This window comes from Leptosomus discolor, chromosome 8 (assembly GCF_034619465.1).
Source record: "Leptosomus discolor isolate bLepDis1 chromosome 8, bLepDis1.hap2, whole genome shotgun sequence".
NCBI lineage: Eukaryota > Metazoa > Chordata > Aves > Leptosomiformes > Leptosomidae > Leptosomus > Leptosomus discolor.
This window is the reverse complement of record NC_141398.1, coordinates 19,486,843-19,505,621: the sequence shown is the minus strand read 5'-3', so window position 1 is coordinate 19,505,621 and position 18,779 is coordinate 19,486,843. Positions and strand designations below refer to the sequence as shown.

At 41.9% G+C, this 18,779-nt stretch overlaps 1 protein-coding gene across 1 annotated transcript in view; it reads left to right on the top strand.

The window, feature by feature from the left end:
- Positions 1–833: 833 nt before the first annotated feature.
- Positions 834–18,779, top strand: part of MARCHF11 (membrane associated ring-CH-type finger 11) — a 33,925-nt gene continuing 15,979 nt past the window's right edge. Inside the window, exons 1-2 of the mRNA XM_086469432.1 lie at positions 834–1,139; positions 2,350–2,505. Coding sequence (XP_086325558.1) covers positions 834–1,139; positions 2,350–2,505 — 462 coding nt within the window. The remainder of the gene's footprint in view (positions 1,140–2,349; positions 2,506–18,779) is intronic.

Genomic DNA, 18,779 nt, shown 5'->3' with positions numbered 1-18,779 from the left:
GCGCCCCTTAAAGGGCTGGGTCCTTCCCTGGGGTGCCAGGGTTAAGGAGCCCCGTGAGCGCTGGAGTGCCGCGACCGGCAGCGGGATCGGGATTTGCCCGCGGCCGAGGAGAGGAAAAGCAGCGACCGCTGCTCCCGGCTGGGCCAGAGCCGGAGGCGAGGGGGCGGCCACCAAGGGAAGGGCAGTGCGCCGGGCTAAGCCGTTCCCGTGAGGCCGGGGGGTGCCGCAGCCGCTGGGGTGCAGAGGAAGCCGGTGGTGAGGGGAGGGACGCGGGCAGCCGGCGGCAGGGCAGGCGCGACTCCGGCGTCCAGGGGAGGAGCGGGGTTTTCGCCCCTCCGGGCCGGGCCGGGCCGGGCCGGGCTGTTGGCGAGGGCGGTGGTTTCCCTGCGCGCCCGCCGGCCCGGAGCGGGGCTGACCCCGCGGGGGAAAGCGGGAAGGCGCCTCGGCGGCCGCCGGCGCACAGCTCCTGCCCCCCTCCCGCCGCGGCTCGCGCCAAATAACGGCCCCGCCGCGCTCGCGCTCTCCCGGCCGTTCGGGGGCGGCCGTGGGCGGCCGGAGCCGGACTGGCGCGTGCCGGACCGGCCCCTCCCTCGCGCTCCGCCCCACCGCCTCCGGACCCGCGCGGACCCCCGCACGCGCGCCCACCCCGCCCACGCACCCGCCCCCACACTCTCGCGCTCCCTCACACGCAAACGCAGCCGGCGCGGCGCCGGACCCGGCTGGCGGATCGCGGCGGAGGGAGGCGGCCACGCCGGGTCACCTTCCCGGCCGCCGGCAGCCAGAAGGGAGCCCTCCCCGCCCCGGGTGAGCTGGTGCCCCAGGCCGGCGCGGACATGAGCTGCGCCGGGGGGAGCGTCGTCCTCCCTGCCAGGGAGCCGCAGCGAGACCCCGGCGCCCCCCTGGAGCTGCCAGCCGGAGCCGGGGAGGCGAGCGGGGACACCCCAGAGGAGGGAGAGAGCGGCAGCCCCAGCGCCGGCGAGGGCCAGAGGGGCGGCTTGGAGAGCTGCCGCGCCGAGGAGGGGGCCGCTGCCGGCGACAAGCCCGAGACCCGCTCGGTGTGCAGCAGCGAGAGCGGCAGCGGCAGCCACCCCGGCGGGGCCGGCCCCATCTGCAAGATCTGCTTCCAGGGCCCTGAGCAGGTGAGGAGAGCGGGGCGGCGGGCGGGAGAGCGGACCGACCCCCCTTCTCACGCAACCCCCCGGCTCCGGCAGGCAGCGGGGCGACGCGGCGGGGGCCGGGCGGGCCGGCGGCGGGAACGATCAGCACCAGGGACAGGGCTGGGCACCGCCTGCCCGGGTCCGGCGCCGCGCCTGCCCGGCCCCCGCCCCCTCTGCCCCGGCTGCCCGGCGGCGGCGCGGTAAAGCGGCCGAGTGCCGCTGCCCGCTGCCAGAGAGAGGGGGGCCCGGCGTCCCCCCTCGCAGAGCTGCCCGCCGAGCGGCGGCCGGCGCCTGGCAGGAATAGCCCTGCTCTGTGCCGGCGGCGGAAGGGGTATAGCGAGCATCAGCTGCTGACGAGGCGGCGGTGACAGAGGCCTGGGGCAATTCCGAGTCGGCGCAGAGCTTTAGGGAAAATCAGGTTTGCCATGGCTGGCTTGCACACGGTACGGGCTCTTGCCGTCACGGTCGCTGGCTCTCCCCTCAGGGACATTAAACAGTACGAATTTCTCAGGTTTCTATTAGACTTTAAAACGAGAGTGTTAGCTTACAGGTAGCGTTGAGAAGACCTCCAGGTATCTTCTCTGTCATTACATTACCAGACGCAATATCAGCAATGAATCTGTAATGGGCATTGTATAGCTTGTCTTATAGTTTAGCTAAAACAAAAGCCTTTTCAAGGAAAGAAGAGGATAGCTTATTTATGTAATACAGAAGTGTGTGAACTACTGGGGGAAGTATTTATTTACCTTATTTAAGGTCCTGCCTGACCTCCGGCTAGCTGGACAGCGCGCAGCCCTGCTCCAAGAGCATGGTTCTCTGTGACGTCACCAGTTTCTTTCTTAGTAGTGACTGCAAATAACTGTTGGAGGAATGCTTCTAGCCACTTTCGGTACCATTTTAGCTATTCGAAAGGGCTAATGCTACTGTTGTTTAATGCACTGTAATCTTTCACTTGTTTAACATACATATGTACACATGCATAGGCAGTTACCTGGCTTTGTGTCATTAGAAACACCTGGATGTTTTTAAGACAATTTAATTTTTGAGCATTCTTATAGCCAAAAATATCTGCTTTTTCACGTACTGAAATTGAGACCACATCATTGTTACAGACCTGTAAATATTTTGGTATCGAGTATACATGTACATAAAAGATGCCTTTAAAATTAACACTTTTGTGTTGCCTTTTCAGGGTGAGTTGTTAAATCCTTGCCGCTGCGATGGGTCAGTACGATACACGCATCAGCTTTGCCTGTTAAAGTGGATAAGTGAGAGAGGGTCATGGACCTGTGAACTCTGCTGTTACAGATACCATGTTATAGCAATTAAAATGAAAAAGCCTTGCCAGGTAATTTTTTTGTTTGTTTTTAAAAAATATTTCTTTCCCGTCATCTTTAAAAACAAAATTATTCTTAAATTTATTTCAAGGTTTTTGGAAAATACAGCAGAAGAGCCTAATGCTTCACCAGTTAGCACCTGCACACACTTGAAGTTAATTTTTAAGACCAGTTACATATTAAAATGTGCAGTCATGTGATTCTGTTACGTTCTTCTAGCTTTGAGCTTGCCATAGAAGTTGTCTTCAGACCATAACTCTGTAATTGGATAAGTCGTACTGAAACATGACAGAACAACTTGGATCTCCCTGATTCACTTTCTAAACATGTCTGTGTAGTTTGTTAAAGACTCAGTCAAAGGTTGATTTCATTCATTCTTCAAGCTTGGGGTCCAGAGGAGAGAGCCAAGGAAAACTTCAGTTGCCTGTGTATTCATCTACTGTAAAAAAGCAAAAGGAGGTGACTTTTCAGCCTTGGCACAATGCAGAGTAGCAGAACACTCTTTAAGTTTTGTCCACCAATAGCTGCTTCAGGAGCTGAAACGTGCAGAAGCATTTTTCACAGCTCCCTTTTATCAGCATCACAACATGCATCTGGAAGTTGGAATATTACAGTGGTGGCGTGTTCAGGGAGAGGGAGGGGAAACTCAAATCTTCAGCAGATCTGTTAAGGAAGCGTTAATACCACTTTGCATATCAGAATTCTTTAGAGGCTTAAAATTCCATCCTAGAAATGGTATTTCATAACATCTGAGGAACACATTTAGTAAGACAATTGTATCCTTTTTTAGTTTTGATCCTATGAGCTCTGAGATGATGGAGCTCTCAAAGGCAAGAGCACTCGGGTCATTTTTCTGCATCTGAGTTTGATTGGAGTCTTATAAAGAAGACGTGCTTGGATGGTAATGGCAGTTGTGTGAGCATGATAAGCATTCCATGGATGTAGGCTGTCTGGAGTATTTGCTTACAGCTGTTCAGATTAGGTGCAAGTACTTTCAGAGCCAGTTGTGAATTCAAGATTTTCTTTATGAATCCACAAAGGAAACTTTTTAATAAGCTTTCCTGGATAGAGCCTTTATGATGTGAAAAAGTAATGGATTTGTAAAATGCTCCGGAAAACGAAGGTAGTAGATTCTGTTTCTACACAGACTTTGGTGGTTTGGCATGGGATTCTGTTTGATGCTTTTGCCTTTTTTTAACCTTTTAAAAATCTTTATTTCCTGTATATCCGCACAGTCTTATCCATTTCCTAGCAAAGGTTATATTATCAACAGTTTGCAATGGTAGCCTCTGAAAATAGCTGTTCGACAGCAAAGACATGACACAGTTGCCCACAAAGAGGCATCTAGTACTATTTGAGATGTCCCCCGGTAGCTAAACTATTTTCACAGGACAGCAGATATGACACAACTTATGAGAGACTCTGGAACTGCAGCTGGAGGCCAAGTGGGATATTAAAGGGCATCTGAAATGTCATTAGACACCTATCTGTGGACAGCAGAATTGAGCCCCAATTTGAAGAACAGCTATTCAGTTTCTGTGGAAAACAGAAGCAAAGAAGAAAGAAAGTGTCAGTAGGTGACACAGTAGGCAACAATGCTTGGCCAAGCTGCAAGTGAAGTAGAAAGAAATTGAAGAACCAAAAGTTAAATGCCATTCTCTTCACGAGTTATGTCACTTGTTTTGAGCAGGGGGACATGGTCAAAAATACTCATGTTTCTTCTTCAATAGCTTAAAAAAATATCTCATTTATTCTTAACCCTATCTTTCATTTCTTATGTAAATAATTTAAGTCTGTCCTTTTTTATTCTTGACAAAAGAGCATACAAAAAGATTTCACGGAGTTGCATACTCAAATAATAAGTTAGACATAACATTCCTGGGGTCAAACTCCTGACACCCAAAAGGTCATGCATCTCTTTGGAGGAGGGGTACAGTAGTAGCTTTCTTATTCTCCTACACTGAGTATTCCTCTTGTAGTTACAGAATCTAAAAGGAATTCTCAAAACTGCAATCGTCTGTGTATTTTTATAAGGGTGATCAGTCTTAAAATGCCCTTACTCATCCATGTTCGTGAGTATAATACTATTGGCCATTTTTAACAGCTGTCTTGGTTGTATTTGAAGCTGTTTTGGTTAAGGTTTGGACAAGTTCTGAATCGCTTGCCTATGCAAAAACCTTTTTTAAGGTAACTTTTTGGTCAGTTTTGGTGAAAAGCTGAGGGCTAGACCATTTCAATATAGAAGTAGTTTACAACATCTCCATTGAGGTAGCTGATGTACTTAAAAGTTCCCAAGCAAGGAGAACTTCCTGCATTACGTTAGATACAACATTTGGACCAGAGTAGTTTACTCTCTCTGCAACTAGTAGCCAGCCTCAGTCCATGTTCTGAGAATTGTCTCTACCAGTCTTTTACTTACTCAATCTGTGTAGGCAGTGTCATAAGCGAGAAAAAGGATGCTATTTATCAAAATAACTTTTTCTCAAGTGAATTGTCTGTGCAGATTTACACCAGCTCCTCAGGTTTACTTTTACATCATGTATTTATGGAATGTGACGATGCATCGGGAGTTAAGAAGTAGGAGAATTTTCTGTGTTTTCTTCCAGAACATTGGAATAGATGTGAATATTCCATTTAATATCTAACATTTTCTATGGTTTCTGTTGCTTCATGGCAGGGAAAGTAATCCCAAAGTGGGGCCTCTTTGGAGGCAGTACATTCAAGGAACAAAATTTACTATGGTAAGTGACTATTCCAACAGAAATTTTTCCAGTGTCACTTTGTGTATTTCAGCAGCTACTCCTTAATTCACTTTTAAGAAGCCAATCCTGGAAACATCTAGACTTTTAATACAGGAATAGGTCTTAAAACATAAAAAAATAACAAATTAACCAATAGGCTAATAGTGGAAGGTAAGCGCACAAACAAATTGATGATGTTTCATATGCTGTTTCCCAGAGAAATGTAAATTTGGATTTTTTTCAGCGTCCTTCTCAGGATCATGTCAGAAAGACGTATTTAACTTTGCACTAGTCCGTTAACGAAAGCACATTGCTGGATGTGCTCCTTATGGTGGGGTGGAATTTGAATGTATAATAGACAAGGTTGCATTAATAACTAGAAAACCCCCCAAACTATAATGAGGGGAGATGGAGCAAATATTGCTTTGGTCAGGGAATTTTGGAAGGTTTTAGAAATTACTTTAAAAGCGGGGGAGAAAATTTAAATGTCTGATTTGGAAATTAAACCCACTTAGAATTACATTTGAGATTAAAAAAGAGAAAGAAAGCACAAGCAGAAATATTTTTATGTTGGTTTGTTAAGCTTTATAGTTTGTACAGATTTCCTTCCTAGAGGAGATATAAATGATTTCTTTTTTTTTTTTTTTTTTTTTTGTGCCATTTAATTACTAAGCTGTTAACAAATTAGTTCACTAGACTTGCAGTTAAGCATGAATGTATATTGAGGAATGTCAATTCTCTTGTAAGATTCAGAAATAGTATTTAAAAGCGGAATATAGTCATGCAAAGGTTGAGAAAATGTACTTTGGTGCTAAATTCCATCATTTCCATAAAAGTGAGCAAGAAAGATATTTAGAGAATAGCCTTTTCTAGACTGTTACTGTAGTCTGTCATAAAGTAGTATTATATTAGATGTTTAACATACTTGTGCTTCTGTTCATTAAAACGTTATACTCTGGTACTTTAGGTGAACTGGACCTATTCCAAAAGCAATACACTAGATTGGTGTGCTAACTGAAAAGCTAATTGCGTGGCAATTCAACACCTTTTCTGACATCAGGAAAAATCACCAAAAAAATGTTTAAAAAAAGTAAATTCTTAAGTCTAATTTCTTAATATACATGAAAAATTTAGGTTGTATTTAGTATTATTTAAGCAAGTATGTAGCTACTGGAAGTGGAATGTGGTTCATGAGTTCAGTGTTTTTCAGTGGTCCAAATTGTCATTATTAACATTTGAGATATTCAGCATAAAAATGACTGTGTTCAAGAGTTCTCATGAATTACAGGTTCAATCTTTCAAGTCTTATTAATGTGTGTAGTCCTCACTCATTTGAGTAATCTCACTGGCATCAATTAGATAAGCATGAGCAAGACTAGCAGACTGCATGTATGTATACACACGTTATACTGAAAACTGCAAAAGTCAAGTTCTGGAGGCCAGTGTCCAGACGATATGTGTAGCAGATGTTTAGTAAAAGTTATTGATAATAACTATGCTCAGCTGGATGAAAGCATTTACTTTTTGTAGGCATAACTAAGAAGGGGAAAAGGAGAAGGCTTAAATCTCCAGTTGTGCTTTTTAAACTACGCTATGTGCTAACAAAAATCTACTAGTGTTGCTGCTGTTCCATTGCCTGTAATGAAGATCCAGGAGAATACATAGTGCTGATCCATATGTCAAGAACAAAAAGGATTGTCCCAATCTTGGACAATTTACAAAGAAGTTTGAGCAAGAGATAAGGGGCAAGTCTATGGGAATGTATAAAACCAGCTGCCTCCGTAGACTAACCATTTTTAACTGTCATTGAGTTTTGGCACCTCAGATGGGATGAGTTTTAAGATGTCTCTTAAAAGAAAATCATGAAGTTTTACAGGCACCCTTTGAATGTGAAGGCAGTGTGCAAAAGCTGTTAGAAAATAAAATACTTGGCTGAGGTAGGTATCATGAACTGAATAGATGAGATTCAATGTCTGAGTAGTCATTAGAAGGTAATTAATATGTCAGTAAAAGCCTGGAAGGACTTCAAAAATCAAGTCAAGTCTTTTTTTATTTGATGTAATGGTTAAGAGAGGAACCAGCATAGTAGAGAAAGAAGGGCAGTAACATGGTCAAAGTAGTGGACTAAAAAAAAATTGTATTTGAAGCAGTTCTTGTGGTCGCTGACAAAATTACATTTGTCATGAGTTTAAAAGCTATGTTACAGTAATTGAGATGTAAGATGAAAGTGATGATGAGAAATTAATTTTTTATATATGATACATAGAAAGCATCTGCAAGTTTTAGAAATATTGTGAACAGGAAGATCCAAATAGATATTTAACTGATATCATCAACGATATTGACAGTGGCATTGAGTGCACCCTCAGCAAGTTTGCTGATGACACCAAGCTGGGTGGTGCAGTTGATATGCCAGAGGGACAGGATGCCATCCAGAAGGATGTGGACAGGCTGGAGAGGTGGGCCCAGGTGAACTTCATGAGGTTCAACAAGGCCAAGTTCAGGGTCCTGCACCTGGGCTGGGGCAACTGCTGATATCAATACAGGCTGGGAGAAGATATGCTAGAGAGCAGCCCTATGGAAAAAGACTTGGGGGTACTGGTGGATGAAAAGCTGGACATGAGCCACCAATGTGCAATTGCAGCCCAGAAGGCCAACCACATCCTGGGCTGCATCAAAAGGAGTGTGGCCAGCAGGTCCAGAGAGGTGATTCTGCCCCTCTACTCTGCCCTGGTGAGACCTCACCTGGAGTGCTGCATCCAGCTCTGGAGTCCCCAACACAAAAAGGGCATGGACCTGTTGGAGCGTGTCCAGAGGAGTGCCAGGAAGATGATCAGGGGGCTGGAGCACCTCTCCTGTGAGGGCAGGCTGAGAGAGTTGGGGTTGTTCAGCCTGGAGAAGTGAAGGCTTGGGAGGGACCTTATAGCGACCTTCCAATACCTGAAAGGGGCCCATAAGAAGGAAGGGGAAGAACTGTTCACAAGGGTTTGTAGTGGTTAGGACAAGGGGTAATGGTTTTAAGCTAGAAAAGGGTAGATTTAGATTGGACGTCAGGAAAAGTTCTTTAATATGAGGGTGGTGGATCACTGGAAATGTTTGCCCAGAGAGGTAGTGGAAGCCCCATCCCTGGAGGCGTTCAAGGTCAGGCTTGATGGGGCTCTGGGCAACCTGACCTAGTTAGAGATGTCCCTGCTTATTGTAGGGGAGTTAGACTAGATGGCCTTTAGAGGTCCCTTCCAACCAAATAAGTTGTATGGTTCTATGATTCTATGATATTTAAATTTAAGATAACTCCTGGCTTAACAGATTTCATGGATTGAGGACAAATCCATACTGCTTGAGGAAGGCTAGGACAGGAAAATCCTAGAGATTTTAATGAACTTAAAAGTGTGGTAAGAAGTGTACAAAAGGTGGTAGAAACAGAAGCATATTTTAGTTTTGACAGGAGAGATGTCTGAAAGAGAAAAGTAGATCTGTCAGTCATCAGCATAAATATGGTAGCTGTACTTCTCACACTCTTTCTTTTCCTAAGCATCTACTTGTGGCCACTTGTAGGGAGAAGTTACTAGACTAGATAGACCTTTTGATTTGGTACATTCTGAGTCATTTCAGTGACATGCACTGGGTAGCTGCTGGTGATTACGATCAGTTCTGAGTAGTGTGAGTTTAGAAATGAAAGGATATCAGGGCTGTTGGAGAGGCCAATGGTGTCAAATCTGTGGTTTTTATTCTGTGGTGGGAAAGGTAAAGTATATTTCCTGTGTATTTTCTGGGAAAGATCTGAAGGTAAATGAGAGACTGAAAAGGAGAATTGGGGTAAGCGAGTGGATCAGGTGCAAAGTAGAAAGACTATAGATGGAGAGAGGACAGTAAAAATTCACCACTGATGGAAAGGCCAGAAATAGAAAAATAGAAGAGAGAAAATGCTAAGGGGATAATGAATTTCATGTTGCATTATATTTTCTTTGTTTTCTTGTAATTAATACACAGAGAGACTCAGAGATAAAAGGAGTAGAGAGTTGGAAAATAAAGGCAGCAAAAAGATACACAGACAAAAGTCAGTTAAGCCTGAGAAATACATTAGGTTAGCCATTCAGGTGAGAGAACGAATTTGTCGTGGAGCAAGTGAGCAGACCAGTGGTGCACTATTAGCATCCTAGGAGCAAAATATGTGACTGTTAACAACAGAGCTGAAGGAGTGCAGGAAGGATGTTACAGTGGAGAGGAGGAACAAAACTGTAGAAGCTTTAGAAGGATGGACAGAATTGGTAACTAACGACAGGTAAGAGGGCACAGGGGATGGAAGAATTATCAGTACCAATGATCTGAAAGTCATGAAATAATGAAGAATTTATGTGAACAAATGAACTCATTTTATCACAGTGATATCACAATGATAGTTGGGTTGGGATAAAAAAGAACTAATACCAAAAGACTAGATACAGGCTGTCCTGGTTTGGCTGGGATAGAATCACAGCCCAGCCATGCTAGGCAGGCTCAGGTCAGCCAGGGCAGCTGACCTGAGTGAGCTACAGGTGTAGCCCGTAATGTCATTGTCCTTATAAAGGGGGAAGGTTTGCTGAGGAAGGGAAGCTCCTGTTGGGTTTCTGCTTGGGTTTCTTCTCCGGTTTCTTCTCCTTGTCTGTTTTTTTCCCTGCTCCTGAAGACTGGATATTCATTTGGCTGAGTATAACTCTGTATATCTCTGTTGACATTGGTGTTACCTCATTAAAATATGTTCTCACTTTCACCCATGAGTCTGCTTTCCTTTTTCCCTGTTTCTCCTCCCTGGTCAGTAAGGGGTTGGTAGGTGATAGTAAGTTATAATTTAGCCCTGGGTACAGGCTAAAAGTAGACATAGAGCTACGTGAAAAGCTGATCAAAGCAGTGAATGGCTGTTTGTTGACTACAAACACCGAAGCATATTTATAAGTCCAATAAGGTGAGATGGTATTCGTCTAAGAGGTCGGAGTGGTCCTCAAAATGGGAGCTGAAGCCATCAGGAAGGCACATGGGAGATTATAAAGAAAGTCAAGAATTGAAATTGGAAAGATCACGTAGAAACGGGTTAAGTGCACAGAAAACAGAAGCTTGAAAGAGGAGGAGGAGATTGATTTTTTTTGTTTCAGAGAGTCCTGTGAAAGAACTGAGTGAGGAAGGTGAAGATTTGGGTGAGAACTGCCAAAACTTGGAAACCAACTGTTTGAAACCTATGATTCATTCAGAAACTTGGATATTCCTAGTCGTGTCAGGATTTTAACACTGTATGGCAAAATTTATGCTTTCTTGCTGGTTGGAATGGCTCAAGATTGAAGTGATGATCTAGAACGTGTAGTTAATATTTGGGGTTTTGCTATAATGGTTCAAGTGCTACCAGCAAACACCTGAGATCTGCTTTCCTGATTCTCTGTGTGTTCATACTTTGCTAGATGGAACATTTGGTCAAAGTTGGCATCTCAACTGTTAGAACTTGGGAAATCTGTTACTCTTGTCAAAGCATCAGCCACAGCATTCAGGGAGATAGTCAAGCCACTCTGGTGCTCATATCTGTGTACTTAAGATGGGGGATTATCAATAAAAAATAATTAGGTAAAGAAAAGGTCATTATAGCTAGAGAATAATTTTGTACTAACATGTGGATAGTGATTTTAAGCTAGTTCTCTTGCATTCATTTAGGCAGTTCTGTTGAACTTCTAAAGTGTATATGAAGGTAATCAACTATTTACGCAAAACAAATAAAATGGAGCATGTTTTAAAAAAATAATGGTATTAAAGATATGTGGGTGTGTGCCTCTCATATGTTACCCTTCTATTTCCTGAAGGTTGTTAAAAAAGCAATTGTTTTCTTGTTTTGTTTTGTGAAATGCGTAAATTGTGCTCAGGGCAGTTTGACAGCTTGAATGGTATGAAACAACAGTTAGCGCAATGTAAACTGTGAACTGTACCTGGAAATAAAGTTTTAATTACAAGTGTCATCTTGAGCTAGTGGTAAAATGTACAGGTATAGGTTTAAAGAGTGTCGTTATCTTGGTGCATTAAATAGTGGGTTAACTACTTCAAGGAAAAAAAGTGGATTCCTTTGAGCCTGAGATTTTCATGGGGCAAAAATACTAACACGGGACACAGTGCCAGGTTGTTTTTCAGAAGAAATATCTGGATTAAAAGTTATTACTGGAATTATAAGTTTAAGTTGCATATTCCCATTAGAGAAATACATCCAAAAGTAAAGGGCAGTGATAACGGGAATCAAGATTACTACATACATAGTTACTGCCATTTTAAATGCTTAGGATATCTAAGTAAATAATGCAAGACTTACGTTAATGTGTGGGACCTGCATTCAGGAATCGTTGAGTTACTAGAGTTTTGTCCTTTTTTTTTTTTTTTTTGTCTGTTTGATTGGACATTTTCCCGATAGCTTGATCTGCTAGCCTAAAAATGATGAAATTTATTTAGCAATGAAAGATTTGTGAGTTTTTCAAATACAAATTTTTGTCTTTTTGTCTTATGTCCAAAATCCTGATTATTCAGGACTTTAATTCCTATCAACAGAGATTAGTGAAAGACATTACAACCAAATACTGGTTGTTTCGGCATGCTTCTTCTATTTCTTAATATGAAACAATTAAATTAAATGATAGTGTTCTGCTTTTATATATCTGCTGTGATTCCTTAGCTTGTGCTTATTTGCCGATGTAAGTAGCCTGACCTGAGCACCAAATACTGTCAGAACCTCAGAACCTCCCAGCTTCTCTGTCAGTCATGCTGTGTCAACTGTGAAGTGCCAATGCTTTTTTTTTTTTTTTTCCCCCACAAATGAAATTTGTCAAAGAAAGTTTTGTTAAAATAATTTTGAAACTTCCTTTTAGTGTTTCTTGGTTGTGAATCTTGGTCAGTTTTTATTGAAGTCTTCAGTGCCTCATCCAAAATGACTGGCAGTCATGTTAACATACTTTTTTCTTAAATTGTTTAGCTGGGGATACAGCTTTTGCACCTGTTGCACTTAATATATTAAAAAATTTTTGTCCCATATGTAGATTCAAATTGGGCGTTTGGTATTCAGACTGAAGAATCTTTCTTATTGCTTCAGCAATGTGCAGAGGAACAGCCCCTGCCTCCTTTCATTCTAGCAGTGCAACAGTGAAAGTACAATTTGACCGTAATTCTCTTGAAGTACTTGTCTGAGTCAGAGCACCCTCATTGTGAGTTTTGCCTGCATGAATCTCTTTCCACAGGGTTCTTTGCTTTTTGCTTTAATTTATTTTATCTTTTTAAAATTTTCTTTGTTTCTACATCTTTTTCATGCTACCTTTGTTTACATTTCAGTGAAGCTGACAGAGAATGAGTATTCCCATTTTAGCCGCATGCTGTTTCTTTTCTCCTATTATTCACCACCCCCACCCCATATTTTTGCATATTTTTCTGGCAGCACCTTCCCTCCAGGGCAGTATTAAACTTTGTTATTTCTGTGACAAGCATATTCCCAGTCCAGAAATACGCTGTATTGATACCCACATGAACTATATTATTGCATGGAGGCTATTTCCTGAGCTAAGGCCCATTTTTATTGTCTCTTATGCCAAAAGAACAGATATAATAAAAAATAATTCTTTAGTAATTTCAGGAAGTCATGAACCTTACCATCAAGATGAAAGACTTGCTAGCTTTGTGTGTATTTACCTACTCTGCTAACATTGGAAGAAGGTTAAGAAGGTTATTCCAAGTGCTACAAGGATCTTGAAAAAGGCAAATTCCATAAAATTGGCATCTAGGAAAGTGTATCTGGAGAAAATGGAGTAAATTTCAGTATGCCTTCTCTACTTTCATGCTAAGGAAGCTTTCTCTGCTCCCTATTCTACAAAACCCAGGGGAAGAGGGTTTTGTAGAATGTTTTCTGATAGGAAAAAGAAAATTACTTTTGAAAGTTTATAACTTTATTTACAAACACAAATTCATCTGGAAATTTGCATTGCTCCAAAAGGGTGATTATACTAAACACAAGAGATGCAAATTAATTAATAAAGAAAAGCACTTTCTGAAAAGTTTTGTATGTGCTGGAAAGCTATGATCCTACTGCTCAGTCTGTTTGTGGCACGCAGCACCTCTGCAGGATGTTGTGGGTCCAAAGTAGCAGCTGCTTAGCTGCCTGCTGGAGAATTCTGTTACTGGTCTTGGTTAGTGTGTTGGCTGAGAGCCTGAGCTGCCTCACTTTGGTGGACCATGAGCAGGCACTCAGAAGTGACATTCTAAACATTGTTCTTCTATTGGAAATTTGCTGAGGCTTTTTTTTGTATTTGCAAAAAAGTCCCCAAATTTTCCTTCAGCACTGAGGCTGCTCACTCATTCCCAGTTCCTTGACTGGAGAAATTATGCATTTCTTCCTTCAATCTTTGTTCTCCCTTAGAATCCTCTATGAGTTAAAGCCAATATGGCAGAAATGGTTCTCTTCATTACAGCATAGCAAAAGTTGTCTTGTGTCAGTGTCAGAATACTGGCCGTTTTCCTAATTTTTTTTTTTGTGTGTGTAGTTTTTTTAGGATACTGAGGCCATAGTTGATATTCTCTACTTCAGACTTTGATGCTGGATAAGTCACTAAGTCAGCCATGTCAGACTGGGCAAAAACTACCTGAAGAAGAGTATTAGGTCCTCCCCTCACCAGATGTCTGAGCCAGTTATCTTTGTGTGCTTTGAGCCATGAGATCTTATACCAGCTGTTTCACAGTGCTGAGACATGTTCCATTAGATCTGTCTGCAGTCACCAGTCTGCATAGATGCTCTGTGTTTTTGCAGCTTACAGTTTTGATGTTCCTCAGAGTTGAGTAAGTGAGTGAGAATTCCACCTGAGATTGAGAAACCTCCCCTGCTTTCTTCATTGGGCACCATCCTTGTAAGGATGAGTTGCTCACAAACTTTGGATATCAAGAATTTTTTGTCTTGCTACAGTAGCAGAATCAGGGCCATTTGAAGATCTCCTTGCCTGTTTCTATCCATTCCAGAGAGGTAAAAAAGAGCAGCAGTCTCTACCCATTTGCAAAAGTTTTTCCAAATGGGTAGCAAGTTGAGTCAGGACTTACAACCTATAGGACCACTAGGGTGATTTTCCAAGAGTGCCCTAAACTAATTTTGTCAGAGCTCAGGTGTTATTTTTAATATTGTTAATGAATCCAGAAAATTATATTGACAGTGGCATTGAGTGCACCCTCAGCAAGTTTGCTGATGACACCAAGCTGGGTGGTGCAGTCGATATGCCAGAGGGACAGGATGCCATCCAGAAGGATGTGGACAGGCTGGAGAGGTGGGCCCAGGTGAACTTCATGAGGTTCAACAAGGCCAAGTTCAGGGTCCTGCACCTGGGCTGGGGCAACTGCTGATATCATCAATACAGTCTGGGAGAAGATATGCTAGAGAGCAGCCCTATGGAAAAAGACTTGGGGGTACTGGTGGATGAAAAGCTGGACATGAGCCACCAATGTGCAATTGCAGCCCAGAAGGCCAACCACATCCTGGGCTGCATCAAAAGGAGTGTGGCCAGCAGGTCCAGAGAGGTGATTCTGCCCCTCTACTCTGCCCTGGTGAGACCTCACCTGGAGTGCTGCATCCAGCTCTGGAGTCCCCAACACAAGAAGGATGTGGACCTGTTGGAGCGTTTCCAGAGGAGTGCCAGGAAGATGATCAGGGGGCTGGAGCACCTCTCCTGTGAGGGCAGGCTGAGAGAGTTGGGGTTGTTCAGCCTGGAGAAGTGAAGGCTTGGGAGGGACCTTATAGCGACCTTCCAATACCTGAAAGGGGCCCATAAGAAGGAAGGGGAAGAACTGTTCACAAGAGTTTGTAGCGATAGGATGAGGGGTCAATGGTTTTAAGCTAGAAAAGGGTAGATTTAGGTTGGACATCAGGAAAAAGTTCTTTAATATGAGGGTGGTGGATCACTGGAACTGTTTGCCCAGAGAGGTAGTGGAGGGCCCTGCTTATTGTAGGGGGGTTGGACTAGATGGCCTTTAGAGGTCCCTTCCAACCGAATAAGTTGTATGGTTCTATGAAGTAGCGCTGCCTGTAGGATGAAGCAATCTGAGAGCTGCTGTTTTGAAGAGAAGACCAATACCTCCATCATATGTCATTAGTGAATGTAAAGAGGAGTCTGTGGTCTAAAGAAAACAAAATGTGTTTATAGACATAAACTTGAAAAGTAACAATTTGCAGGAGAGTAAGTGGTTCTTTGATAAGTATGTTTTCCATATGGACAGCATGTACTTATCTTTCATTCTCTTTGGGCTTCTTACGTTTGAGAGAAACTGAGGGGTTTTTATTTTTATGTCTTGATTTATACTGCAAGAGATGGTACATGGGTTATGTGTAAGTCATATAAGCACCATTAAGCCAAGAACAATTTATAGTTTAGGGACTTTCAAACACAAGGATATGAATGGATATTGCAGCTTTTTGATATTATAACCATTGCTTCTTGCAGTACTGTGAATGCGGGTGCACAATGTAACAAGTCAGAAGCCAGGTAGTTTCAATGTTCAAAAGCATCAATTATATTGTGCAATATAATGTCACTTAATTACTCCAAGGGATTTCGGACATATTCATGATATGGGTAGAGAGAAATACAGAGTTTCTGACGTAGTGTATACTATAAAGGCAACTATTTTATTTTTTTACAGATAGAGATATCATATTTGATGATAATTAGCATCTAAATTGGCACTTTTTGTAATTAAGCACCATATCTTAAATGTTTTCAAATCTTAAAAATGGAGTCTTGTAAGTAACTGGGTGATCAAAACCATGGCTACCCCAAACTTTTACAAAAAATTTGATTATTGATTCAAACTACAATACCTAGAGTTTGTAGTTGTGGTTATGTAGCAGTACCTGAAAAAACTAAGGCAATTGACTTTTTAAATTTTGCTGTTCATTAGATTTTTAATTAATAACTTAATTATTAAAATAGTTATTATCAACTGTAGTAAGCATACATTATATTAATTCTTATAATTACAAATGTATTGTGCATATTTCTGTATCAAGTTTTAACTATTATACATAATATGTAATATGTAAAGCAATTGTAAATAAGTTAATTTTCCATTAGGCCAAATTTTCAAGCAGTATGCTATTTACCTTATTCATTTGCACGGTCTGAAATTTTATAGTTACGACAAATTGTCTTCAAGTGAAGATTTATTGCTAATTTAATTGATTACAGAATGAATCTAATAAATTACATTCTAACTGGCTTTTAGAGCAGGCTCTACCAGATTTTGTACAAGCTAGAACCCAGGATTGCCGTCTTCATGACTACACGCTAGTAAAGAACACCTTGGTATTCTTAACATCCTGCTTTTTAACATCCATGTAATCTTGCTTAGGGGTTAGACAAGGCTACAACCTTACTCTGAACACAGGATGTATTTCTTTAGTCTTTTTGTTGCCCTCAAAACCTGAAGCTTTCTTTGTCTTGTATCTTGCAAAGAAGCACATGAAATCAGGATTGTCTTTTTTCTCATGTTGTGCGTGTTCTGGATTTTCACATAAAAATTCTAATCCCATTCTGTGAATTAGTTTTTGTTCAGGGCTGAAAAGACCAGAGGCAATATTTGTACTCATTTTTTCTGGTGAGGTTGTACCCTTCACTGCTGAAATACATCATTGCTGTATAGCAATAGGAAGAAGACTGGACAGCGAAGGTGCTTCTTCAGGTCCTGTGCCTAAGGGTACGGAGTTGTTTTGTGCCAGAACTATTGTGAAGTCACTGATTCTCAGCTGTGAATAATGCTGCTGCAGGATGCAGGAGAATCCCATGGCAATAGGTGGTGATGCACTACTTGATTTCTTGTCTTTGGATTCATAGACTGCCTAGAAGCAGACAATGGAAAGCAGTTAATACTGTGTACTTCAAACAAAACGTTGGTAATTGATGCTTTACAGCTTCTTAACTGTGCATATCCAGTTGAATTTGGTTGTACATCTACATTCTTTGGCTTTATCATCTAACCAGCATTTTGTGCTGTGCCTGGATTGGGAAAACACATTCTTAGCATTTTCTAACCCCTTTTACAGTACTTAAAGTCTTCTTTCAGTAAACTGGTAACTTTGAACTCTAAAATTGTATAGCATTTCTTCCATCTTTACATCATTTACATGGTTCTTTTCCAGAAAAGGCCTTTCCATGGCCTCTTTTTCAGCATGCAGAACCCACTGAAATAAGCCAGTGTCAGAATAGTTCCTGGTGCTTTGTACCATACTAAAGTACACCCCTATGGTACACCCCCTATGGAGGTGATGTGAATAGAGGAATCATTTTCATTTGCTTTCTCTTTGGTTCAGTGGACATCTATCTGTTGTATGGGAACTGGAAGTGTTCCAGTAAATTACCTGGAAGGAGATGGACTATTGAATAGCCTGAACAGCATGTAAATCTCGGTTATTAAAATAGTATCTTTAGAGGTGGAAGTTTAAAACGTTGGTTTGACTCAGGTGAAAAATCGGTTTGAATTGAGGTCTCTCACAAGGGAATGCACCAACAATTAAGGTGTAGAATGTTCTCAGATAAACCCTCTGTGTTTCCTCTTGTATGGGCTGTAAAAATTATTTAATTATTCATAGAGTCAAAAAGACAGAGAAATGGTAGCCAACACTTTCAGAAAGTCCAGCTAGCAGATGAAATGTGAGTTTCAGTAAATGAACGGGAATTAATACTTGAATACTTCAAAGAAGATAGCAAGGACACATCAACAGAAATGATCAAGAATGTATGATCCCTTTATATACTGACAGGGGGGCAGGGAAGTTTTGTGGAAGAGGCTTGTTCTATTCCTCCATGCTGAGCAATTTTTACACATATTTGGAGAGTGTGTTAATATCATAATGAGCTGCACAATCTAGCCTCATGATCAGCATTTTTTTTGAGTTAAAAGTATTCAAGAGTTTTAGCTAGAATTTACAAACAGTAAATTCTCAGGAGAGAAGGAAAAAGCAGCTCCAGAACCCGTTTTGATACTGTCTGTTTGTGTCCAAAGAGAAGTACAGAGTTGTATAAGCAAAACGTGGTTAACCCTCCTAAGTGACTAGACGGCATGAAAATCATTAATACATCCTTCACACAGCTGGTTTATAATCTTGCTGAGACTTACTTCCCCTGAGTAATTACAAAAAATGTGGGGGTTTTTCCTCAGTATTCTTCCAGGAACATGGACCTATCCATAACAGACAGTCTACTCTTGAGTGAAGGTTTCAGTTTAATTTTGCAGATCATCTTTAAGTTTCAGAGAATGCAACAACCATGACAGGCTTTCATTTCCTTCGTTTGTTCATTCGTTCATATTTAATTTTCAGATAATGCTATCAAGAGTACAGCTATATTGCAATGAAACTCAGTATTTCCAATAAAGCTGCAACATAAATTGAACAGTTCCTACTTTACAGTAGAAATAGTATTTATTCACAGAGAATGGTAATTTTCATTCACTGGCTTTCACCAAATACACACATGTCCATGGAATGTTCAAAATACTGAAAAACTAAGCCACTAAACTTAATT